A 26,600-nucleotide genomic window follows, 5' to 3' on the forward strand; every position below is an offset into this window, starting at 1 on the left:
TTGCCTTAAGGCAATCATTAGATTTAAAGCTGGTTTGATGGCAAGTGGATAACCTTTTTACTCTTAGCAAATGACATTGCTTTAGTTTCAGGGGCAGAAACCTCTCTTTGCGCCTCTGTAGCTAAGATGCTCTAGGGTTGCTCAACAGGTCAAAACACAACATGTACTGAGACAGAAAAACATGGTTATTTTTTGAATTCTTCAACCGGAAGATGCCCAGAGGTATACATAACATTACATTAAAATACTACATATCAACACAGCACACAACCATAAAACCAATACCCATCCTAAAAAGCAACAACCCAGTGCAGCAGCAAAAAAGACAATTCATGAGTTAAGTTGGCCCAAAAGGCCCAAAGGGGAAAGCATTTGCCTTTACATGACACCCCAAGGCTGTAACATGAAGGATAACCATGTATCCAATGGGAGGGAGTTAGGACCCGGATACTTGAAGGAGCCCCTCTTCCTGTACAGCCTGCCTGGGCTCTAAGATCTGACTGCAGGGGAGGCCCTTTTCATCATCCTGTCCATGGGCTGAGTCCACTATGATGTGAGATAGGGACTTATTTTTGCAGTGCTACACTGTTTACTGAACTTCTTCTCCTTGGAGGTGCATATAGAGCCTTCATTAGTGGGGATTCAGCATAACCTTAAGACCCATTTTTCCCACCTTTGGGATAAATTAGGTTGAGAGGCAAGACCAGCCTTAACTGATATACTCAATTGCTGGAGAAATGCAGTTGTTTCATGGTATGACATTTTAATTGGTTTATCATTGTGCTATGATTGGCTTTATTGTTGTTTTAATGTGTAACTGTAAATTGCCCTGGGACCCTGATGGGTTAGGGGTGGTGTAGAAATACATCAAGTAAAGAAATACACGTAAAACTAATTCTCCAACTTTGCTTATATAAAAGCTACTACGTTTCTCCTTACTGAAGTTCTTGACCTCACAAGAAACCTGTGGATTGTGTCTAGTGGGTGTCCCTCTGCTGATGGAAGGCACTTGGATGCAGCAGATGCTTCTTCAGTGGGACGGAGAAGAAGGCAATTTGTGCTGATTCACTCTTGCTGCCCCCTGCGCCTCCTCCCCAAATGCGAGCCAAAGGGTTCAAAGACCCTTTGGAACAGTCTGGGCAGTGGAGTGGGGGGCTGCTGGGGGGAGGAGAGAATCAGGAAAAAACCCCCACCTCCTCCATGTTCTGCTGATGGATCAAAGAGCCTTTTGCCAGTGGGGGTACAGCATACCTCTGTGTGTAATCCTGTGAATTTCACTTGAGGCTGGAGACAGATCCAGGTTACAGCTGTATTTTGTACTTTCAAAAATGGGAGGACAGCCATTGTTGCTTCTTTGTTCCAGCAGTTGTAGATGCAACCTGAAGCCTACATAGTACCCGTTGAGTTTTAATGTGAACACTATAAACTGCCCTGGGATAAAATCACATTAAGTCTTCAGTCTCCTCCCAATACTCTGTCTTAAACTAAATTCAGACTTTGGGACATCAGTATTAATTCAGCTCCCCCTCCTCCCTGTTCCTTTGCTTAACATGCTGCCTGACAAAGAGTTCTGGCGAACTCAAAAACTTGCATGTTATTTTGTGACTTCCATTGGTTCTAATGAAAGTATTGGTTAACTGGATTTTGGAACTTTTCTTACAGCCCAACAGGACTTTTTATGCGAATTAGTAATAGCCAGACTAAAGTCAAGAAATATTCCAGTATAATAATCAAAGAAATCTTAATGAGAAAAGAAAGTAGTACTCCCCCCCCCATTTTTACATCCTGGTAATGCATGTTACAATGCACTTACCGTGTGAAATAAGCGTTGCTTATACAGCCAGTAAAATTGGCAAATTCAGCACTGATGGGAGAGCCACCAAAGTAGAATTTCTTGGTGCTCACAGGCTTTTCCTCACTTTCATCATATGCTGAATTATCTGTGCTCTGCTTTTTTTCATCTACCAAAAGCTCAAGCCTGCAGAACAAAACCATATTCTTACATGGAGTCTTTTAAACTCATCACATGATAATATACTCAAGCAATGTAATCAATTCTATGATGTTAAACTTGATGAACGAGTCACTAGGTGGCATCATCAACACAAGAATGTGTTTAGAAACGAGAAGTACAGCAATAAGCTCTCACCAACTACCTGCTTTCAGCAGTACTGAAGTCATTCACATCTTAGGCTGCAGTCCTAATCTCACTTACCTGGAAGCAAGCCCCATGGGATTTAATTGGACTTACTTCGGAATAGAGATAATTAGGATTTCACTTTAAATCACTGTAACAGGGCAATCTTTACTATAATAATATACTTACAGTAGCATCACAAGCAATGCAGCAATTGAAAACCCATCAAGTTTCTATAGTTCATATTTGTGTGTGTGTAGACATTGTTCTGACATGGCTGGATAAAAAGCATGAAGTTGCCATGCAAGATCTTTGGCCTGTCCTCACTCACTTCTTTTCTGTCAATACTTCTGACTTTGTGTGTGGCTGCACGTGTTGGAGGGAGCCATATCTAACATGGCAGGGTTATCATTCAGCATTTTGCCAGTTTCAGTGTTGTAATGATATATTAGTCCTTGCCCTCGGTCTTTTACACTGATGTTGCATTCAGAAGATTGAGCTATTTATTAATTGTGCTAAATAAAAAATTGTATGCCAAGAGTATTCCTACTTGTTTGGGGAACTTTTTTTCTAAATCATCATGCAGACCTTCTTAAAGAATATGTTAGTGCAGAATGGAGTATGGCACTTGATATTGTGGTATTGGTAAATATTGCCAAGTGGAATAATGAACTATGAGTGTAATAAGACATGCATAAAAATGAAAATGTTTAATAATTTTACCTTTCTGGTGAGACAGATGTAATGACAAAATGGGCTTTCCCATCATTATAAGATCTATCTTCTGCCTGAACCTTGATTCCTTTTGCATTTAAAACAACAGCTCCCTTCTCCAAGGAAATGGAGAACACATCTGACTGAAATAAAGAGAAAAACATATTGGATCCAGAGGTCAAAGAACGTTTTGCAACCATGCTTGCAATGTGCTTGGCTTTTTTACACTGAGCAAAGTAAGTGTACTGAATTAGGACTAGGGATGGATGAGAAGTTTGATTCAGTTTGCATTTCAAGCCTAATCAATCAAATTTGCAAATTCCAAAACAATATGAGAATTGAAACACAGCCAAAATTTGCACTTCTAATTTTGTGGTGCAGTTTGCCAACCACACAGTGTTTTAAAAATGCATATATTAGGGGGTATACATAAAAATGAATATATGAGTGAAAATTACATGCAAATATGCATTATATGATGAGAAATGGCTTGCGAAAATGGGTACATTAGTCAAATTTGCTCTAAAACGCTGGAGAATTTTCATGAGGATTTAAAAAAATGCAAATTGCTGCAGAAATATGGAGAATTCAATTTAAGATTAAAAATGAGAAACTGAGAGAACTGAAATTGACAGAAATAGACAGGACATTAAATGTACGAATGCATGTAATGCATCTGCTTTTGACAGAAACAAAGCAGGTGGGGTGGGGTGGGGAAGGAAGGACCGAGAGCATGGTGTGTGGAGGGGAAGTTAACTCTTTCTCTCAACCTTTTTTCCCTGTAGCCCTGTTCTCACTGACAATTATCTGTTGAAGCTGTTGTTAGCCTGGGATGGAAGCTGCTATTGCCACCAATAGCTTTGGGGTTGACAACTATTTTTGGCACAACTGTAGCATGGTGGGGAGATTAACTGCTCTCCCCATGCAGCACAGTCTTGATCTTGCTAGCCCCCCATGCTTGCAAGTTAATAGGTTATACCTTTGGTTATTAAGATGACCAAATTACACATAAAGAATTGGTATGGAACTTAATAGTTGCTGCCCTTACAGTAGTAGCTGAAAAATAACTTTTCACATTGAATATATGAAAAATAGATATAATATGGATATTGATGAATATAATAGTTTTTCCATACTGTCAGAACTGTGTGATTATTGACTATGAATGTGTGTGTGTGTATACACACACACACATACACAGAGAGAAAGATGTTTGACATTAAGATTCATTTATTTTTAAATGTGTGCACAGAGTGCATTTAATATTTGATGTGTTGAAATAATGATTTTTAAAAATAAAGTAAAAAAGTTAAGGCATAAAAGATCAGGCATATTAAATGTAAAAACATCTGTTTTGCCCCTTAGTGCTTAAGCCTTTCCCCTATTTTAGCAGTTAAAAAGAGTGACAGAGAGATGAGGTAATTGACTTGGCTGGGATCCAAAAGTACATACAGGTTCTGCATAGTTTCTCTCTGACCCCCCGACCCCCCTAACAGTCTTTCAGAAGTTGCCTTGCCAGAATTTCACAACCATTGTTTAAACGCAGTGCTTTAGGAATTGGGCATAAGAAGTTTTTAGTAGGAGAAGGGGCTCCTTTGCAACAAGCAGTGGAGCCTTCAGTACAATTGCCCCAAAGCTGTAGAGTGACCTCTTGGAGGAGGTTTGCAATTGAACTTTCTATTCTGTTTTTCATAAAAGGTGCACAACCTCTTTATTCTAGAATGCCTTTTGAAGTTGAATTTACTGCTGTAAATTTGTTTGAGTGTCTCTTTTTATTATGGTTTGATACATTATTGTTCAAGCTTATTAAATTGGTTCATTGTGGGTTCATGTAAGTTTTCTCAGAAAGGCAGCTGAACATAAATGTTTAAAATAAATAAACAGGGCATAAACAGCTCGCCTGGATTGGTGGCATTTCCCCTTTAAACAATTTTTGTGCCTCATCTAAATTGCTTTTGAACTTTCAAGAAGGTTACTTCAAGAAAAGTAACCTTTTGAAAAGTTACTTCAAGAAAGCAGTGACACTCATGTACAGAACTGGGCTGCTAAGTGATCAACGGAGTTTTGAGCATCAGCTGTCCACACTTTATTTAACTTTTTTACACCACCAGGTCAAAGACTGAGAGTAGTAATATTTACTGACTACAAGGAAATCTCACCCAAGGCTAATTTCTGAGTTTAAAAGTGCTCTTTCGGTTTCTCTGTGCAGGACATTTATTTATTTATTTATTACATTTATATACCGCCCCATACCCAAAACTCATTCAAATTTACACTCATTTAAATTGTTTTTTGTGTTCTGAAATTTGTAGATTTGTTTTTAATGTTTTTAATTGCTGTAAACCGCCTAGAGAGCTTCTGCTATGGGGAGGTATATACATGTAATAAATACATAAATAATAAATAAATAAATAGGCCTTCACTGTGTCCTTACTGGCCAGGCTGATACTTTGTCTCCATTTTAGAGAAAGTTGGTTCTGCTTAAGTCCTACTGAAATAAAAAGAATGTTAGTTGCAACTAATGTAGATATTCCACTAATCTCAATGGGACCTAATTGTGAGTAAATTCCCCTGGATCATTTAGTCCATAGGCTGCTATGAAACTAGCACTTTAAGTTCTAAAAAAAACCTTTTCTTTAAAAACAAAACAGGATTGTAATATTTATATCAAATGAGAGAACTATACTTACTCCTTCAGTACAATAGAATAGTAGTCCATTAGGCTGTAAAGTTCGGAAATTAAAACCACCTTCAAATCCGTGAAAGAGGGAGATTTTCTGGCTAGATGAAATGTAGCTTTCTCCATTGAAATATGCTTTGCGGGACATCTGCACACCGAATAAACAAAGCAAAATTATAAAGGTAGTAGAGATAAATAAATAAAAGTAACAATAGAAGAAACAGAACACCCAGATCGCAGGTGACGAGGTTTTCATGTTCAAAAAAAATATAGCAACTCCCGTGCTTAATGTGTATTTGTTCTGGGAGGAAGGGCGGGATGTAAATGTAACAAATTAATAATAAATAAAATCATTGCAGGATATTGTAGACTCTGATTACATTGTAACAGAGATGCTTGTGCCTCACTGGGACTCCCTTTTAACAGCTGCTGAAATTAATATAGCTTGCAGAGTAACAGTGCTTCATGAGTTTGGCATCAGTGCACCCAGGAGAAAGGGGCTATTCAGATGGTACTCCCACTTGGAATCTCTATGCATAGTTATATTGGGAATACTCTGTCTTAGGTTGCACTGCCAGCCTGCTCTCAGCGTGCATAGAATGTAATGCCTCAGCAGAAAGATCCCATGATCCAGGGGGAGCCATGTTTCATTCCTAGTCTCATGGCACCTGGGCTGCTTCCAGACAACCTATTTATTGAGCATTGATCCTGATTTGTTTGTACTAAGTTTGTGGAGATGTGAAAGCTTTCTCAGCAGCTGATGCTAGAAAGCTTTATACTGTTGATAATCACTTATGGCATGTATCTGATGTGCAATAAAAACAACAACAGCTTTTCATTATATGGTAAGACTACAAGACAAAGTAAACACAAAAATAATATTTTTTCCTGCCCTGTGCAGGAAGTGTGTAATGAATTATGTGCAGGGTGAAAGCTGTGGCAGGACTTGTGTTGCCTAGATTTGTTCTACAAAGATACTAACCCTATTCTGGCATTCCAAATCCTCTTACACAATGAGGGAGAGACAGTATGTGCATGATAGCTCCACCCTGCCTCCACTGATATCCTAGCTGCCAAGTTGGAGGGATAACTTCTGAAGTGCAAAGTCTTTTTTACTCATGTTGGCTTCCTGTGCAATTTAGAAATGTGATTTTCCAGGGTTCTAAATCATGAAGGGTGTCTATATGAGTAGAGCAAGCTCCCTGCTTCAGAACTTACCCCTTGCAGAGGACTATGGGGAGGCTGAACTAGAGGTGGGGACCTAGCACATTCATTCCTATTCTCCCTCATCACTTGAAGGCTTTAGAATAAGTAAATAGGGCTACTGTTTTCAAGATCAGCTATCTTTAAATGCCATCTTTTTAGATGAAATGCTGGCTCCATTGCCAGCAATGAGAATTTTGTCATAGACTTTTAGAAACATAATTCCACCACTAGGTTGTGTGGGATTGAAATTACACTTGAAAATAAATTGCCCTCATATTTCTGCTCAGTTTTGTATTTTGTGTTATGGTTGGTGTGTCTTCCCTTTCTGTGGCTTTGAGGTGACAAAACATTTTGACATCAGGGGCTGCTATGGTTGCTTCAAAATGCTACAGCTGAAATACCTGCTATTTGGCATCATATATTTTTGTACTTACTGTGTTTATGCCAAGTATGCAAAACTGAAGATAAGAAAAAGCTAGTTTAAAATATGATTTATGAAGAGAAGGTATGCCTGGAAAGATTTATTAAACTTTCAGATTCCTTAGTGAAAGCATACTGTTGGAGGGCTGTTTTTATATTCATATTTACTTTCTACATTCAACAGCATATCAAACACTAGTTTCCATTTCTTTACTCTAAATGAACATAATTTATATAGAAAAAAATGGACCATTGGTCTCACCTGAAGGGTGATTTTCATAGGAGGAATCCGATCATGCTGGATTATAGCTCGTCCTATCGTCCGAAGGCAAGAATGTTTCTGAAGTCAAGACTAGGGCGTCAGGCCCCTCCCACTCTCCAGTTCATTCGCAGCGAGTCCAAAGAGATATATCTAAACATGCAGGAAAAAAGGCCAACGGGCCTACCAGCAAGAACATAACATAATAGTAACATTCATAATATCTGACGCTAACCTAGCGAAAACAGTAATAGAAGTCTTGACTTCACTAGAAAATTAAAATGTAATATAATATAATATAATATAATATAATATAATATAATATAATGACAAAATTGTAATATATAAACCATCCCAAAAATTATGTAGTTATCCTCCAACTGGGAGGGTCATGATGGGATTCCTCCTATGAAAATCACCCTTCAGGTGAGACCAATGGTCCATTTTCCATAGGAGGAATGCCATCATGCTGGATGTACCAAAGCAGCCTATAACAGGGAGGGACCACCCACATACTAATCGTCATTAAGAACCTGTTGCAAAACTCGTCTGCCAAATGAGGCATCGTCAGAGGCATAACGATCTATTTTATAATGCCTTATAAACGAGTGTGGAGTAGACCAAACAGCAGCTCTACAAATATCGGCAACAGGAGCATTAGTAGCAAAAGCAGCTGAAGTGGCTGCTGATCTAGTGGAATGAGCTGTTATACTAGCTGGAACTGGCAGCTTAAGGGACTCATATGCTAAGGTAATACATGCCCTTAACCAACGGGATAAGGTAGAATTGGTTACTTTATGCCCCATAGACCTCAGATGAAAGGATACAAACAGAGACTCCGTTCGTCGAATCTCCTGGGTCCTAGACAGGTAAGTCTTGAGAGCCCTCCGAACATCCAACGAATGCCAAGCCTTCTCTAGAGGATGATTGGGGTTCGGGCAAAACGAAGGAAGCACAATGTCCTGATTGCAATGAAAGACTGAATTGACCTGGCGGAAGGAAGGATCAGTTTTCAGCACAACAGAATCCTTGTGAAAGACACAGAGATGGCGAGCAGAAGACAATGCACCCAGTTCCAACACTCGTCTCGCAGAAGTGATCGCAATCAGGAACAGGACCTTGAAGGACAGCAGACGTAAAGGCACAGTCCTGAGAGGCTCAAACGGAGGGCGTTGTAAGGCCTGCAGAACCTTTGACAGACTCCATGAGGGAAAACGGTGGACTACAGCCGGTGAACGTAGAGCAGTGCCTCTGAGGAAGCGTTTGATGAACGGATGTGAGGCAATAGGGGCACCAGTGGAGGACACAGAAAGGATGGACGACAGAGTGGACGCGTGTCGACGCAATGTGTTGGGTCTAAGTCCCATCATGAGGCCCCTATGAAGATATTGCCGTACTTGTTGTACTGTAGCCTGTGAAGGATCGAGGTGCTGAGTCTGACACCACCTGGAAAAAGCCACCCAAGTATGTTGATATATAGGGGTGGTGGATGGTCGTCTCGAGGCTAGAATAATGTCAATGACAGCGTCCGACAGTCCAGCCGACCTCAAATGTCGCCATTCAAAAGCCACGCTGTTAGGTTGAGCCACTTGGGGTCCTGATGACATACTGGGCCCTGGGATAGGACTGGTAGTGGCCAAGGATCCGTCACCGACATTGCAAGGAGATCCGAGAACCACGGTCGACGGGGCCAATATGGTGCTATCAGCACTAGCCGTGCCCTCTCGCGCTGTGCCTTCCACAAGGTTCTGGCTAACAGTGCTATTGGAGGGAAGGCGTACAATAGGCCATCTGGCCACAGTATTGACAGAGCATCTACTGCTTCCGCTGTCGTGTCCAGGTATCGTGTGAAGTACCTGGGAAGCTGGTAATTGCGACTGGAAGCAAACAGGTCGACTGAGAAGGGGCCGAATCGACGCTGGAGAAGATGGAAAACGGTCGGATGAAGTTTCCATTCTCCTGGAAAGACTTGCTGTCTGCTGAGCCAGTCCGCTGTCACATTCCAAATACCTCTGAGATGCTCTGCTTTCAAGGACTGTAGATTGTGTTCCGCCCAGTCGAAGATGAGGTAAGCTAGATCCTGTAAGGAACGCGACCTCATTCCCCCTTGTCTGTTCAAATGTGATTTTGCACACGTGTTGTCAGTTCGAATAAGAACATGGTCCAAGGGGAGCAGAGATTGAAAATGGAGCAGAGCAAAGTGGACCGCCTTTAGCTCCAGCCAATTGATGCTCTGAGCCAGTTCTGCTGTGGTCCAAACCCCTTGAACAAACTGAGAGTTGCAGTGGGCTCCCCAGCCGAGGAGACTGGCATCTGTGGTGATGACAGTCCTATGGGGTTCTCTGAACGGAGTGCCCCGGGTGAGATGTTTTACCCTCGTCCACCAGCAGAATGATAAACGCAGTTTGGGGCTCAAGAGAATTGCTTGATGGTTTGAGCTGGCAATGTCGTGTTGGAACGGCAGTAAGGCCCACTGTAGCTGACGAGTATGAGCTCGAGCCCATGGAACAATGTGAATGGTGGACACCAACATCCCTAGAGCCCTGGCTAGAAGCATGACGTCTGCGGATGTTTTGTGCATCAGGGATCTTGCGATGTCTGTGATGGTGGTTTTGCGGTCTGGAGACAGGAACACCGCCTGCACTCGATGTTTCTGACTGTGGCCAAGACAGGCTTTCGAGTGTTCTTAGGGTCAACAAGCAGTGTCTTTAGTGCTTCCTCGCCGAAAAGTAAAGATCCAGCATAAGGTGCCCGTGATAGATTAACTCTGGCAGTAGAGTCAGCCTGCCAGTGACGAAGCCAGAGTGTCCATCGGGCCACAACCTGAGCCGCCATGGCGCGTGCCCCTAGCTGATTCGCGTCCAAGGTGACGTCGGCCACAAAAGCAGCTGTTTTGCACAATTTTATTAACGATCTTCACAGAGAAACAGGGTCTGGATTGGGATCCTCGATGAGGTTGTCCAACCACATCATCGCTGCCCTGGTAAAAATAGAGGCTGATGTAGATGCCCGCATAGAAAAGGCGGTAGCCTCATGAGACTTGCGTAAGGCGAAGTCTAGTCTCCGCTCAGTGGCATCCTTTAAATGAGATTCTCCTTCCCATGGCAAGAGAGATCTGGAAACTAAACTGGAAATTGGCTCGTCTATGCCAGGGACGGCCAGCTTGGTAGTAAAGTCCGGGGCCAAAGGATAAAGTCTGTCCGCAATGTTATTAAAACGGCGTGCTTGTAAGGGGTGAGACCATTCATCCTTGGCCAGTTTAGCGATGGGGTCTGGCACAGGTAGATAGTGTTCTGCTGGAGCAGGGGATTTCAAGACCCTGGCCCCTTTTAAAGCGGGAGTAGCATCTGCAGTTGGGGTGGATTGAAGGCCTAGGGTGTTCAACACTCTGCGCGCAAGAGGCTGGTAGTCTGAGGAATCAAAGAGGCGATAGGATGTATCCTGCTCATGTTCCGAATGGTCACTCCAGACGTCTCCTTCGTCTTGCAGCGGAAATGCAGAATCTTCCACACCAGAGACGTCATCAGCAAACCTGCCCCTGGCAATGTCAAACGGATTTGGAGAACATGAAGGGTTCGTCTCACTGTGAGCAAGTTGGTCCCCACTGTGTGGAGGTATAGCGGGAACTTGTGATGGTGACTGTCTCTGAGCGAAAAACGACAGCATGCCCTGAAGTTGAGTAATGAACTCCTGGGACAGCTGCAGTCCCGGAGATGTAGCCCGTTGCTCTTGGATAGACGGAAGTGCAGACGGCCCCACAGGTTGTGAAATAGAGTAAGCCCCGGGTTGGGTGACCATTGGATGCTCAGAAAAGCCAGGGAAGTCCTCCTCATCAGAGGACGCAGCAGGAGACTGAAAGAGGGTAGTTAACGGTGCATGGATTGAACCCTCTGGATCTGGAGCAGAGACATAGCGAGGTCGCTTGGTTGTGCTGTGGCTGGCAAGATGTTTTGTTTTGGCAACCACTTTAACATGCTTATGTTTGACCGCCTTAGGTGTTTTAGGCTTGGTCGTCTGGTTTGCCTCTGGCTGTTGTTTCGACTTGGGTGCCTGGGTTGTCTCTGGCTGTTCTGCCATCATATATTTTAAGGGTAGCAGTGCACGGCACACGACTGGGGCAGAATGCACAGACCCGAACAGGCTCAGTACAAGGCACACGACTGGGGCAGAATGCACTGGCTGATGGCTAAGTACACTGCCACGATGGGGCAGAATGTACACTATGAACAGGCTTAGTACACGGCCACAGATGGGATGGAGCAGAATGTACAGTCCAAACAGCTTTGTAAGGTTGCCTGGGTTGTCTCTGGCTGTTCTGCCATCATATATTTATTAAGGGTAGCAGTACACTGCCACGATGGGGCAGAATGCACTGTTCCGCCATCTTATATTTTCTATGGGTATCAGTACACTGCTACGATGGGGCAGAATGTACAGACCCGAACAGGCTCAGTACACGGCACACGACTGGGGCAGAATGCACTGGCTGATGGCTAAGTACACTGCCACGATGGGGCAGAATGTACACTATGAACAGGCTTAGTACATGTCCAGATATCTTGGCACAGTATCCGTAGGTGTGGTACAGTATGGAGCAGAATGTAATATTTGCACAGCTTTGCACAGTATCAACAGCTCTGGTACACAGCCACGGATGGGGCAGAATGTACAGTTCAAACAGCTTTGCATGGTATCAATGGCCTTGGTACACGGCCACGGGTGGGGCAGAACGTACAGTTCAAACAGCTTTGTATAGTGTCAACAGCCTTGGTACACGGCCACGGATGGGGCAGAATGTACAGTTCAAACAGCCTTATATAGTATCAACAGCCTGGTACACGGCCACGGATGGGGCAGAATGTAGTTCAAACAGCCTGGTATAGTATCAACAGCCTCGGTACACGGCCACGGATGGGGCAGAATGTACAGTTCAAACAGCCTGGTATAGTATCAACAGCCTTGGTACATGGCCACGGATGGGGCAGAATGTACAGTTCAAACAGCTTTGCATAATATCAACAGCCTTGGTACACGGCCACGGATGGGGCAGAATGTACAGTCCAGACAGGATTTATTGGGTATCAACACCCTGCACACTAGGTATCAGTTGCAGCAATAACAGGCTTTGTACAGGTCCAGCAGCTTTTGTATATAACCAACCGCCTTTGTACACAGCCACGGATGGGGCAGAATGTACAGAGCAAACAGCTTTTGTATAGTATGGACAGTCTTTGTACATGGCCACGGATGGGGCAGAATGCACAGTTCAAACAGTTTTGGTATAGTATCAACAGCTTCAAGCAGTTGCAGTATTCAAATAGTCGCAAGAGGCAGCAGCAGTAGCAGAGAGAAAGCTATGTAAATCACGCTGTGGGGCTGCCAGAAAGCCTTGGCTCTGCAAACTACAGCCCGTGTAATTGAGACCCCCCTTTTTGGCACTGTAACTGACTAGACAGAAAGAGACAAATAAAATGGCGGCCGCAAAAAACGGCGGGAAAATTGGCCAATCAGAGAAGCTTGGGGTGATAAAGAAGCAATGGCGGTCACAGGAACGCACCACAAAACAGTCTCAAACCAAAACTCTGGGACCGCTGGGCTGGGAGAGCACGATTGGGCTCAGCAAACAAGGGAAAGAATGAGCCGCAGCCGCGGGCTCTAAAGGCAGTTGCGGTAGGCTTAAGATGCCGCAGACGAGCCGGGGGAGGCGGAGCAACCCCACCAGATAGGGGCTCTGACATAGAGCCGCAGCCGCAGGCTCTGGAGCTGCCGCAAGAATAGGTGGCAAGGGGGGGAGAAAAAGGATAGAGGCAGCGGGGACAGAGAGCTGCAGCCGCAAGCTCTAATTAATTGTAGTTCGCCTGCTAAAGGAGGGAGAGCTGCAGCCGCGGTCTCCCCGAATGTCCGGGAAACACGGAGCCTAGGCTCTGGGGCCGCCTCAAAAAGTTGCCGCGGCAGTAACCAAAGACAAAAGGAGCCGCAGCCGCAGGATCCTTGTAAGTGCCAGCCAAAAAAGGCACGAAATATGCGGTGGAGCAGACCAGGAAGCTGCAGCCGCAAGCTCCTGAGTAGAAACTACGTCCGCCGCCTGAGGGAAAAGGGAGCCGCAGCTGTGGTCTCCCTAAGAGCCGTTAGGCTGGTGACGGGGGAAAAAACGAGGGCAAGGGAGAACCCCCCCAACGAAATTCCCCAGAACAAATTACGTATAGCCAAAACAGTTGAGATAGGAGAGGGGAAAAGGAAGGTACAGGAGTACACACACAAATACAGAGAAAACTTATCAGAAGCTACGCTAGCAAGAATTTCAAACTTGTTCGGTACGAAGGCAAGAACGAACTGGAGAGTGGGAGGGGCCTGACGCCCTAGTCTTGACTTCAGAAACATTCTTGCCTTCGGACGATAGGACAAGCTATAATCCAGCATGATGGCATTCCTCCTATGGAAAATTGCTCTGAGACCATGATCTTCTCCTGCCCCTTAAGTATTACAAGCAGATGAGGGGCAAAAAAAGAAAAACAAGACAGCTTTGTACTTTTAGCACAAAAATGGAGAAAATTCAGTACAGAATTGATTGGTATTTTATAGAAATGTTAGAATTTTAGCAGGAAATCTGATTAAGTTGTATACTTGCTTTCCATTGTTTTTATTGCATACATTTCAATTGCAATGGCTTGTAGCTAACGCAAATAAAGGATTTCAAAGGGAAAAATATCAGAATATATACATTTAGGAAAAAAACAAAAACAGAAGATGCATGTACCATCACTTACAAGTGATTCTTCTGGACATCCATAGCCAATTCCCAAAGTTCCTGGCTCCTCTAACAAGTTGAAGTCCTTCTTTTGGAACTGGAAGCCTTTCATACAGCCCCTGAAGCCTGTACTGATGGCCAGGTGTGAGCTGACACTACTGTGAAGACACAATATTTATTCAGGGGGAAAAGTCTGACTGGCAACCTGATAGTAAAGACACTTGAAGCTGTCATACTGCATAGAGCCACAGCATGCACAAACATAGATACAAAAATATTGTGTGAGGTTTGTCTATCCTGCTAGGTTCAGTCTGAGATGCAGCGGTGGTTTGTTGTAGGGAGTAGCCTATTGCCACTTGCAGGATGTTCAAGAGGGTAGGGCAGAGCACTTTTATTACCAGTCATTGGGAAGCAACAATGATGGCAGGGTCAACATTGTGCAAATGTGTGGCAGCTCCACATCTACTGACATGTTGCTTTCCCCTCTCCCTAATCATGCTTTCCCCTCTCATTTCCTGCCAGAGAACAATGATATTAGCTATTGCTAGCTAGATGCATCACATTGTAACAATTTACAGCATTACTCATCTTCAAGGGTCTATGAAGCCTGAATTGCAGGAAAACGGTCACTAGTCCTGCTCCATCTACATGCTTAAAAAAAGTTTTACTGAATGGTGACATGTGGTGATATCTCTGGAAGCAGCAGTTGTTTCCATAATACTGGCACTAAATCACTCTGTTGTATCTACAGCACAGCATTTGGACTTTATGCAAGTCAAGGCTGCAAGAGTTCATGCTCCCTATTCAAATGGTAACATTAGTTTCTGGATCTGAAACCTCCTCCTAGGAAAATTTTTTGCTCCTCCCAAACCTATGTAGATAACAAAAATGTGTGTTATGTAGCAGAACATACTTCTAAAAACCTGCAAGTTACACGCTAAGTGCATCTTTCAGAAATGGTCACTTTCTGTTGATTATTGTTCTGGCTATCCACACAAAATATAGCTTGAAGAACAGTATTCTAGTTTAAATTGCCACCCACATTGGCACTAGTAGGAGTTTTTGGATCCAGAAACAAGGTGGTTTACCGCAATCACTTGTGTAGCCTTATTGCAAAGTTGGCACTGCTTTTTGGCAAACATACAAGATCAGTGTTTAAACACCATTATGCTGCACTCCAAGAAAAACCTCAAGAATGTTCTTTCAGCAACAGAGTTCTAGATAGAGAAGACATCTACCTATATTAGAGAACACAGGTTGAGTGGCAAATCTGCAGCACAGCTACCACAACTGACACAAGCAGCTGAAGTTTATGGCACACCTAAACGAGAACTGGATAATATACACATTTTTAATACAATAGACACATGTTTAATGCAATTTTGCCTAGTATACACACTTTTGCAAAGCAATTTTCTTAATATAAGGAATTTTTCCTTATTATTTTCACAAATATATGTATTTGTATTAGGGATCCCCCTCTAGGATGCACACCTTAACATGGTGAGGGGGTTTGAGAGTGTCAAAGAAGCTGAAACCAAGAGGCTAGACACCAAGCAGGGGCATCCAAGGCAGAATGGGCAAAGCTGAGACACCAGAGTAAGATGCATCCAAACTCAGATGAAGGCAATGGGAAACCACCTCTGAATACCTCTTACCACGAAAACCCTATGAACAGAGTATCCAAAATGCAACACGAGATAGTGCTGGAAGATGAGACCCCCAGGTCAGAAGGCACTCACCGAGCTACTGGGGAAGAACAAAGGACAAGTACGACTAGCGCTGTGACTAATGACGCAGCTGGGTCAAAACCGAAAGGAAGCCCAGAGGCTGTTGCACACAGATGCGAAAGGAGAGTCCGGAATTGTATGACGCACACAATAGGAACATGGAATGTGAGAAGCATGAACCAGGGAAAGTTAGAAATTGTCAAGCAAGAAATGGAACGTATCAACATTACAATACTTGGCATGAGTGAATTAAAATGGACAGTAATGGGACATTTTCAATCAGGCAACTATAAAATATTTTATGCAGGAAATGAGAAATTAAGAAGAAATTGGGTTGCTTTAATAGTGAGAAGGGATTAGCAATTAGGAGCTATAATGCAAGGTCTGAGCGAGTGGTATCAATGAGATTTAACAGAAAACCTATTAACATAACCATCATCCAAGTGTATGTTCCAATGGCTAATGCTGAAGAAGAGGTATTGGAGAGATTTTACGCAGAAGTACAGGAAGCAATGGGATCACACACCAAAACAAGATGTGCTGATAATCATGGGGGACTGGAATGCAAAAGTAGGGAACAGAGAAGAACTAGGAATTGTGAGGAAATGAGGCTTAGGAGATAGAAATGAAGCGGGAGAAAGACTTATTGAATTCTGTGAAGCCAATTATTTGTTTTTGCAAACTAATTTTTTGAGCAACCAAAAAGATGACTGTACATGTGGACATCACCAAATGGTCACATTGATTATATAATTGGTAGCAGAAGATGGAGAAGTTCCATAGTTTCTACATAAACAAGACCAGGAGCAGATTGCGATACAGATCATGAACTGGTAATATCAGACATCACAGTAAAGCAAAAGAAGAACAACAAAGCAATCATAATGCCAAAATACAATTTAAATAACATCCCAGAAGAATATAAAGCTCAAATAAGGAACAGGCTTTAAACTTGGTTGACAGAGAGCCAGAAGAACTATGGAGTGAAGTCAGAGACATTATCAGGGAAGAATGCAAAAAGACAATACCTCTAGTTAAAAAAAAAGACCTCAGTGACTGAAGAACCTCTTCAAATGGTTAAAGAGAGAAGGAAAGCAAAAGCAAAAGGAGATAGAAACACAGAATCCTAAATGCAACAATGCAGCGTCTAGTACGTAGGGACAAAGAGAACTATTACAATAGTTATTGTATAGAAATAGAAGAGGACAACAAAAAAGGGGTTGAACAAGAGCCCTATTCCAAAAGATCAGAGAAATTAAAGGGAAATTTAAATGAAGAGTAGGGATGTTGAATAATCAGCAGGGGAACAGACTGACCAAGATGAAATAAAAGGAAGATGGAAGCAATACACTGAAGAACTCTATACAAGAGATGCCAGGATGGCAGATTCATTCATGGAGGAACCATATGATGAAGAACCAGAAATTTTAGAATGTGAGGTGAAAACCGCTCTTAAAATACTTGGAAGAAACAAATCACCAGGAACAGATGGCATACCAATAGAGTTGCTACAAGCTGAGACTGAATCTGTCCAATTTTTGACAAAAATCTGTCAAGAAATATGGAAAAGTAAACAATGGCCCACAGACTGGAAGTGTTCAATACATATCCCAATTCCAAAGAAAGGGGATCCCAGGGAATGCAGTATTTATTGAACTATTGCCTTACTATCCCATGCAAATAAAGTAATGCTCAAGATTCTACAACAAAGGCTCTTACCATATATGGAGTGAGAAATGCCAGACGTCCCAGCTGGATTTAGAAAGGGAAGAGATACCAGAGATCATATCGCAAACATATGTTGGATAATAGAACGGATCAAGGAATTTCAGAAGAAAATCACCCTGTCCTTTATAGATTACCACAAAGCCTCTGACTGTGTAGATCATGAAAAACTATGGAATGCTTTAAAAGAAATGGGGAATGCCACAGCATCTGATTTTCCTGATACCCAACCTATATTCTGGATAACAGACTACTGTAAGAATATGGAGAAACTGATTGGTTCCTAATCGAAATGGGTGTGAGACAGGGCTGTATTTTATCACCCTATTTATTTAATCTATACACAGAACATATCATACGGAAAGCAGGATTGGACCAAGATGAAGGAGGTGTGAAAATTGGAGGGAGAAATATCAATAATTTAAGATAGGCAGATGATACTACTAGCAGAAACCAATAATGCTTTGAAACGAATGCTGATGAAAGTTAAAGAGGAAAGCACAAAAGCAGGACTATAGCTGAACGTCGAGAAGACTAAAGTAATGACAACAGAAGATTTATGTAACTTTAAAGTTGACAATGAGGACATTGAACTTGTCAAGGATTATCAATACCTTGGCACAGTCATTAACCAAGACGGAGACAACAGTCAAGAAATAAGAAGGCGGCTAGAACTGGCGAGGGCAGCTATGAGAACTAGAAAAGGTCCTTAAATGCACAGATGTATCACTGAACACTAAAGGCAGGATCATTCGGACCATGGTATTCCCGATCTGTATGGATGGATGTGAAAGTTGGACAGTGAAAAAAGTGGATAAGAGAAAAATCAACTCATTTGAAATGTGGTGTTGGAGGTGAGCTTTGCACATATCATTGACTGTGAAAAACACACTGGGTGTTAGAACAAATTAAACCAGAACTATCACTAGAAGCTAAAATGATGAAACTGAAGTTATCATACTTTGGACACATAATGAGAAGACATGATTCACTAGAAAAGAGATTAATGCTGGGAAAAACAGAAGGGAGTAGAAAAAGAGGAAGACCAAACAAGAGATGGGTTGATTCCATAAAGGGAGACCTGAACTTACAAGATCTGAACAGGGTGGTTCATAACAGATGTTATTAGAGGTCGCTGATTCATAGGGTCACCATAAGTCATAGTTGACTTGAAGGCATATAACAAGTATTAGGGATGCAATCTGTTGGTTGGGTTGCTCTGAAAGTATTCTATCAACCTGAGAGGCAGTATTGATTCATGTTTTTTCAGACCACTGAAAAAGCTGGTACTAAATCTGAATTCAGCTGAATCCTTGCCCATCCCTAATTTATATGCAGACCTTACCCTACTATATGCATTTTGTACACATTATTTGGCTGGATAATGGCATTGCAAAGTTTAGGGAATTTTGAATGATGGTTAGTTTCAGTTTGCATATTGTTTTGGAACATAAGTTCCCTTTAAATGCAAACTAAATCATATTTCTCCCAAATTCCTACCTTTGTAGCACTGGGCTGCTGCTTACTCCCTACCTAAGTAAACTAGAACCAAAGCCACCCAAAGGAATTGGGGATTGCATGTGTACTGTAATGCATAATAGAGTGGTTCTGCCTCATAATGTGTCATAAAGGTTGGCCACCACCACCCACAAGAACTTGGTAAGTACCAGTGACAGGCATTTTTAGTGGTGGCCCCATACTTGCAGAATGCCTGGAAACGCCACAGCCCTCTCTCTCATGGCCTTTAAAACAGTTCCTTTTTAAAAAAAAATTATCAACCTTTTTTGTCTTATTGGTGGCCTCCTTTATATGTTTTTAATCTGATGTTGTTTTCATTATGTCTAATTAATTGTTTTTATGTTTTTATTGTAAGCTACTTTGTGAGGAGTTGCCCTAAAAGACAGGGTAGGACTATCTGAAATTGAAAAAGAAAGAAAGAAATACACAATTTGTGCAAACTGGTCTCCCTAAAGACATATTTTTCCTCTTGGATATCAGTAGATTGATATCAATGTATAAACAAGAAATTGCTTAAAAAGTATTAGAGACTAAAACTGGATTATAAACCAACCTAGATTTTAAAATCTCAGTAGGAGCCCCTCCTATATAGACATCAGTAAATGGCATGCTTTGCTTTTCATTTTCCACACTTTTTATATGTCTCCTATCCACCAACAAGATCATTTTCTTGGAATTGTGGTATATAACAGATATCTGAAATGGAAAAAAAGATTAAAAACGACATCACATATAATGCAAGTATAACTGAATTGTAGAAAGTTTCATTAAGGGTTTGTAAAATAAGAGGACTTTTAAGAAAGACAGAGAGAGGCTTTATTTACTGTTTACTGTTTATTCGTAATTGTTTTACAGATGTAAATAGGCAGAATAGAAAGGGCCCATAGGGATAGTGGTTAAAGCACATGTTTTGTGTGCAGAAGCTTCTATTCCTAGCATCTCCAGTGTCAAAGGATCTAAAGTAACAGGGCCCAGAGTTCTTATTTGGTTCAGTTTGCAATCCAATCTGAAGAACTCCTCTCCTCTCCTACTCTCATATCAGCTTGACCTTGCGGTGGCAGCTATAAGAGCGCACAGAGGGAGATCTGGAGGGCTGTAAAATCTAACCTTTCCTCCTGCTACCTGGAATTTTAATATTCCAGCGACCGGGGAGGTATAGGTCTCTGTCATGAAAACAATAGCCCCTCTTCATACAGTATTTGCATGTAAGGCATTACCAAGGTTATTTAGAGCAGGGCTGCACTTTTAGATGTGCCCCCTGGCGTTATGTCTGACCCTAATGCAGATGTTCCTGTGCTATGTGACCAAGACACCCAGTTGTGTATGTGTCCAAATCATGCAGAGACCCTACACGCGAGTGGGGGCTCATACGTTAGGGCTTTCCCTTGAGACAATCGCAGGCAAAATATGGCTGCTTCAGGAAGGCTTGAAATCAGAGGGAAGGGTGTAACTGTGGAACCACTCCAAATAATTGTGGAAACATCTTATAAGCAAGCAATGTGTAACTAGGGCTTATATTCCTCAGGGTCCCCTTGCACATGGGAAACTAATATCCTGGAGGGAGGGAGGAAGAAGGGAGTGGGAAGAAAATATCTTAGGCCCCATATTTCTTGGTCTATCTCTCTCTCTCGGTATGTTTCAGAGAGTTTGTTGTCACTTCAACCTATTTTAGGAAAGAGTGTGTTATTTTCCATGGGACAAGTGGTTTTTTAAAAAAAATTATTATACCATATCAATATATTTTACTGAATAACCTATCCTTATTTACTTACTCATTGTTTATCTTTTCAGTTTACATCCCGTCTTTCTACATAAAGCACCTAAGGCAGATAACTGTTTTGATAATAATACTAATACTAATTGTAAAAAAGACAATAAAACCAAATTTCAAAAAGTCAATAACAATATAAGCATCTATACCTCATGGAATTTTGCATCATTAATCAGAGCTTTCTTCAAAGAATCTTCTAGAATCACAGGTCCACTGCTGAAGCCAAAGTCGTACTGTAGATATAGGTATCCATTCTGCATCTCTAGGCTGAAGAACATACTCTGCACAACACACACATAAAACCAGTAAGATTTACCTGAAAGGACTTGTATTTTGGAGCTTTTACAAATATTTATAAGGTTTCACAAATTGTTCATCAGTATAAGAATCTACTGGTTATTAGTTTTAAATGTGTGGGTATAAGAGAAGCATGAGCTGAGTTCCCCTTGTGCGATAGTGCTTTCATGCTCTCTCCTCCCCACTTCAGCTCCCAGAATCCTTTGGAGCAGTGTGGTTTGGGGTGTATGGACTGTAATTGGGGGTGGGGTGGGACTATGCACAGGTGAAAGTGCTTTCCTACTCACACAAAGCATTTCTGGATCCAACCCTCACTTTACGCTCTGAAGCTATCGTAAATCAGCTTCAATGCTTGGATTTGCTCAGGTGATACCATGCTAGAATACCTGTAGACTTGTTAACTTCTTTAACCTATTGTTATTCTAATGGGTTTACTTGAGAGAGGGCAGGTACCACATAGGCGAAGAATGACCTCAATGAGAATTTTATTCAGAAACAGAATTTAAAAAGTTTGTTTTGCATTATACCGCAGCAGATATAAAATAAGTGGGAAATGAAAAATAAGACTAGGACTTTTCTTTTTTACTTACTCCATTAACCATCAGGAGGAGAAGTCCGTTATGTGTTGGTGTCCGAACTTCTACGTCAAAGCGAGTCACAAGGCCAAACTTCCCTCTTCTCTCAATTTGCCTCACCAAAGCATAGCCAGAGCCATCAAAGAAATAGTTTACGGCCCGGCTCTGGGTAAAGGCCAGCTTATTCCTAGGGTGAAGAAGAAAAGAGGCAAAGAAAAAAACCCAGAACACTGGGATCAGAGAGCCAGTAATAATAATAATAAAATTTTATTTTTGAGTCGCCTATCTGGCCGAATTAATGGCCACTCTAGGCGACGTACAATTAATACAATAAAATACAATATAAAATAGATAAGTAGTGTAGTGTAGTGTTGTGGTTAGAAGAGCTTGGAAAAGTTACTTTTTTGAACTACAACTCCCATCAGCCCAATCCAGCGGCCATGCTGGCTGGGGCTGATGGGAGTTGTAGTTCAAAAAAAGTAACTTTTCCAAGCTCTGAAATGTCAGACTAGGGGCTGGGAAATCAGGGTTCGAATCCCCATTTGGGTCATGGACCTCACTGGGTGACCTTAGGCCAGTCACTGACTCTCAGCCTAACCTACCTTACAGGGCTGTTGTGAGGATAAAATGGAGAAGGGGAGAACTATGTTTGTACACCACTTTAAGCTTCTTGGAGGAAAGGTGGGATATAAATAAATAAATAAAACATGCTCTGCCCTATTGAGATTGTTATTGAAGAATTCAGTAATTTCAAAATTGAAAGGGGAAAATCAGGAAACAAGGTTGTTGATCTGAACAAAGTACAGCCAATGGTAAGGCATACAGCAGTTTATTATCCACTGGTATTATACAGTTAAGATGCCCAGTTTATTTAAAATTCACTGGAACTGTTTGTGTTATTTTTGCTTGCGCATTTTGTTGTAAATGGGGGAAGTGTGCAAGGAGGTTCAGAAGTTGATATGATCTACTGAGGAGTCCTTATATGAAAATGTTTGTAAAATAAGGCGGATGTAACATCATTTGGAGAGGGCAGAATATCTGCTGTGCATGTACAATATTCCAGGTTCGGTCCTTGGCATCTCCATGTATGACTGGGAACGTTCCCTGCCTGAAACCCTGGAGAGCTGCTGCCGGCCAGTGTAGACAATACTAAGCATGATGGATCAATGATCTGACTTGGTATAAGGCAGTTTCTAAAGTTCCTGTTTCTGTCAACAGGGGTCTCAGACATGCTCAACAGGAAGGGATGATCACTGAACTAATGGTTTAAGACATGAATGTCCATTAACTCGTACTGAATAATCAAGCAATAAAGAGGCATGTGTGACTAGGCTAAATGTCATGCAGCTACATGGTCAAGGCGCTGGGGAACAGATTTCAACAAATCCCACTTGAGCTTTTAAAAATAGGTGTCTGCCCAATGATGGGACCTCTGTTATGAATATGTCCTTAGTTTACAGGCATCTTGTTTCATGGCAACAAGTAAGGGTGGAGAAGCTGCATTTTTTTTGATTCAGCATTCCCACCCAGGCTTGGCAGCTTGCTTGGGTGGCTTTGTGCCTTATTTAACAGAAGAGGCAGTCCTCTGTTTTAAGTTGTCTCTTACTTGCTGTCCACTCGAAGTGCAGTTTAAAGACAAAGAACCATAAGAAGCGAAAGCAGAAACACTGAAGTTGTGCATCAGTGGCTAGTACCTGGGTCACAGATTAAGCAGGCACACAGGTCACCTGGTTACAGTCTACCACTCTGTGTGAGATGGATTCTATTTCTATTTAAATTTTATGAATAATTTCTAAATATGCATCTCTACACATGCGAGAGGGCAAGGGGGGACGAGTGAGGGAGGCAGCGGAGAGTGAGCGAGTGCGTGAACAGGCAGGGGGAGGGCGAGTGGGCAAGGGGGGATGAGTGAGGGAGCTGGCAGAGGGCGAGTGAGCAAGCCAGCGGGCAAGGGGGGGACGAGCCAGGGAGGTGGCAGAGGGCGAGTGAATGAGCCAGCAGGCAATTGGGGACAAGCCAGGGAGGCGGCGGAGGGCGAGCAAGCAGGCGCGGGCGGGCGGGCAGCTTCCTCCCTGTGATCTGCGGCAGAGAGCCTGCCGCAGAAGGGAAACACTACTCCCCCACCATAACGAGGGCGAGTGAGCGGGGGGGGGGAGAGCAATGCACAGAAAAGCAGAACACCAATCAGCTGTTGCGGGGGGAGCTTCAGGGGCCAAGCGCTGTCAGCTGGAGCTCCCCACACTACAGCTGATCAATGTTCTGCTTTTTGGCGGTTTTCGCTTTACCGCGGGGGTCTGGTCCCTAACCTGCCGTATAAGTGGGGCCCTACTGCAACAAAATAAGTGGTGATAATTGCACACATAAAGGTGCAATATTTTAGGCACCTGAACTTTTACATATCATTGGGAAAAAGGCAGTTTTGATTTTAATATGCTTCCCTCAAGGGTAAATTAAATTTTGTGACATGTTTCAGTGAGCACATTTCCAGAGAGTTTCTATTTCTTCTCTGTTATCTATGTTTATCATAAACTAAAAATTCTCCTCCTAATGTTCATGGTAAATTAATCTGATACTTTCTTTGCTCTTCAGAATTTGTACTGAACAGGCTAGGGCAAGGCACAAATATTTCTGTTTCAGGATCAAGAGAGCACAAGCCAAGGTTACATGTTATATAGCACAAATACTTTGTTTTAGAGATAAAAACCTGTCAAGTTATCCTGTGGTTTATGGAGAATAAAAAATTTAAAAGGGAGTATGCTTTAACTGAGTCAGTAAATTTGATTCATATTTCCAGCACCAGTAGTTTAATGTTAAGGAAACGGCAAATTAAATATCCAATCTATAAAGTGAGGAATATGTAAGGTTATATCCCAATAGCCAACAGAAAGCAACTGGGAAAGGGCTGTAGCTCAGTGATAGAATGTCACTGTTTGCAATGCAGAAGGCCCTGAATTCAAATCCTGACTCCTCCATGTAGGGCTGGGAAAGATTCCTGTCTGAAATCCTGGAAAACATGTGCCAGTCAGTCAGGGCCGGCTCCAAAGGGCAGCCAGGTGGGGCCCTGGCTGAGGGCCCCGTGGCCCACAGGGGACCCTGAGGGCCCCTCGTTATGGTGGTGGAGTAGCGCTTCCCTTCCGCGGCAGGCTCCCTGCTGCGGATTGCAGGGAGGGAGCTGCCTGCCTTCTCGCCGGCCTGCCCACACTTGCATGCTCCATCTTCCCCATGCCTGCCTGCTTGCCCTCTGCCCCTGCCCTCACTTGCCCTCACTTGCCCTCCCCCCACCCACTCGCTCTCCCTCCTGCTCGCTTGCTTGCCCGCCATCCCAGCCCTGCTTGCTTGCCCGCCCCCTGCCCACTCCCTTGCTCACCCTCCCCCTGCTCCCCTTCCCCCTGCCTGCTCCCCCTCCCCCCACCTGCTTGCTCACTTGCTCACTCTCCCCCCACCCCCGCTCACTTCCTTGCCCGCCATCCCACCTGCCCGACTTCCCGCTCCTCTGCCCACCTGGTAGGTAGGTGTGGTGTGTGTGTGTGCGTGTGCCAGACCCCAGGGCAGGCTGGTGCCCAAGGGCCCTGGCATGCCTGGGGCCAGCCCTGCAGTCAGTGTAGATAATACTGAAGCAGACGCACAAATGATCTAACTTGATATAAAGCAGTTTTCTATGTTCCATTACTGGCTGCCTTGAATGGCTTTTGGGAACAATGCACAGCATAACCACTATGTGTAAGGCTGTTTTGTAGCATTATATTCATCTGAGTTCTACCCAGAGTAGACCCATTTGAATTAATGAGCCTAACTTAGTCATGTGTATTAACTTCAGTGGGTCTTCTCTGACGACCTTGCATAGCTTCTGTAATAAAAAAGGGAGTCATAAATATTGCAATAATAATTGCAGGTATCCAGAAGGCTATCCAGAAGGCTGACCATGACAAAGAAGAAATGGCCAAGTTCTTATAAGCACTTGGGAAAGTGAAATGAGATCATATGCCCTTCCAACCTCTCTTTTCGACATGCATATTAAATCCATTCTACATGTCCATGAGAATGATCATAGTAAAGAGAAAAGCACTACTTAGTGTGTTCCATTCTATCCCATTGTGAGATGTACAATGAATACAATTCATCTTACCTGGCACAGGGTACTGATTTGGGGATGTTATAGATATTTTTGAAATTGTACAAGCTGATGACATCATCATTCAACGTCGCAAGCTCCAAGCAGCCAGTGAAGCCAGGCAGATCCAAGCTTGGAGGGAGCTGGAGAGAGAACGGAGCAACAGAAATGCTATTCAAGTCAATGCCATTAGGTAAGGGCCAGAGTCCTGTTTTTGATGTTAGTGAGCCAATCCACACCTGCAAAAGGGTCATGTGCAGGCTAGCCTTGGTTTACCTTGCTTAATGCTCTGACTCCAACCATGTCCCCATGACTATTATAATCTCACCTCTATCTCCCTGTGTATTTCTTCTCAGTGCCAGATTATGTCCACATCACTTGCAAATTCCTTTAAGGCTCTTCATTGCTCTGCCCAAATATGTGTTTTCCTTCATCTCTTTTTATTCTCCTTACTCTTTTTATTAGTCACTGTACACTTAGTTGCTGTGAGTTTACCTTTGAACTTCTTTTACTTTGTCTTTGCAACCTCTCTCTAACGCTGCCCACGTTGGCTAAAATAATTTCTCTCTCTGTCTGTGAAGCCATTTTCATCTTCATTAAATTCCTGCTCAAAATATATTTCTTCCACAACTAGTTTTCGCTTTCATTTGGACTATTCCTTTATCCAATGTTGTTGCTTTCTTTCAACAGTGTCTTGGTTATGTTACTT

The 26,600-nt window shown here is 42.8% G+C and overlaps 1 protein-coding gene across 1 annotated transcript in view; it reads right to left on the reverse strand.

Moving 5' to 3' along the window:
* The window catches only part of LAMA4 (laminin subunit alpha 4), a 150,694-nt gene that overhangs the window by 27,067 nt on the left and 97,027 nt on the right, over positions 1 to 26,600 (reverse strand). The window contains exons 22-29 of the mRNA XM_061623652.1: positions 25,907 to 26,034; positions 21,796 to 21,967; positions 21,058 to 21,189; positions 19,691 to 19,833; positions 14,184 to 14,322; positions 5,542 to 5,679; positions 2,861 to 2,994; positions 1,814 to 1,978 (exon numbers count right to left, since the gene is read on the reverse strand). Coding sequence (XP_061479636.1) covers positions 1,814 to 1,978; positions 2,861 to 2,994; positions 5,542 to 5,679; positions 14,184 to 14,322; positions 19,691 to 19,833; positions 21,058 to 21,189; positions 21,796 to 21,967; positions 25,907 to 26,034 — 1,151 coding nt within the window. The remainder of the gene's footprint in view (positions 1 to 1,813; positions 1,979 to 2,860; positions 2,995 to 5,541; positions 5,680 to 14,183; positions 14,323 to 19,690; positions 19,834 to 21,057; positions 21,190 to 21,795; positions 21,968 to 25,906; positions 26,035 to 26,600) is intronic.

Source organism: Rhineura floridana, chromosome 4 (assembly GCF_030035675.1).
Source record: "Rhineura floridana isolate rRhiFlo1 chromosome 4, rRhiFlo1.hap2, whole genome shotgun sequence".
Taxonomy (NCBI): Eukaryota; Metazoa; Chordata; class Lepidosauria; order Squamata; family Rhineuridae; genus Rhineura; species Rhineura floridana.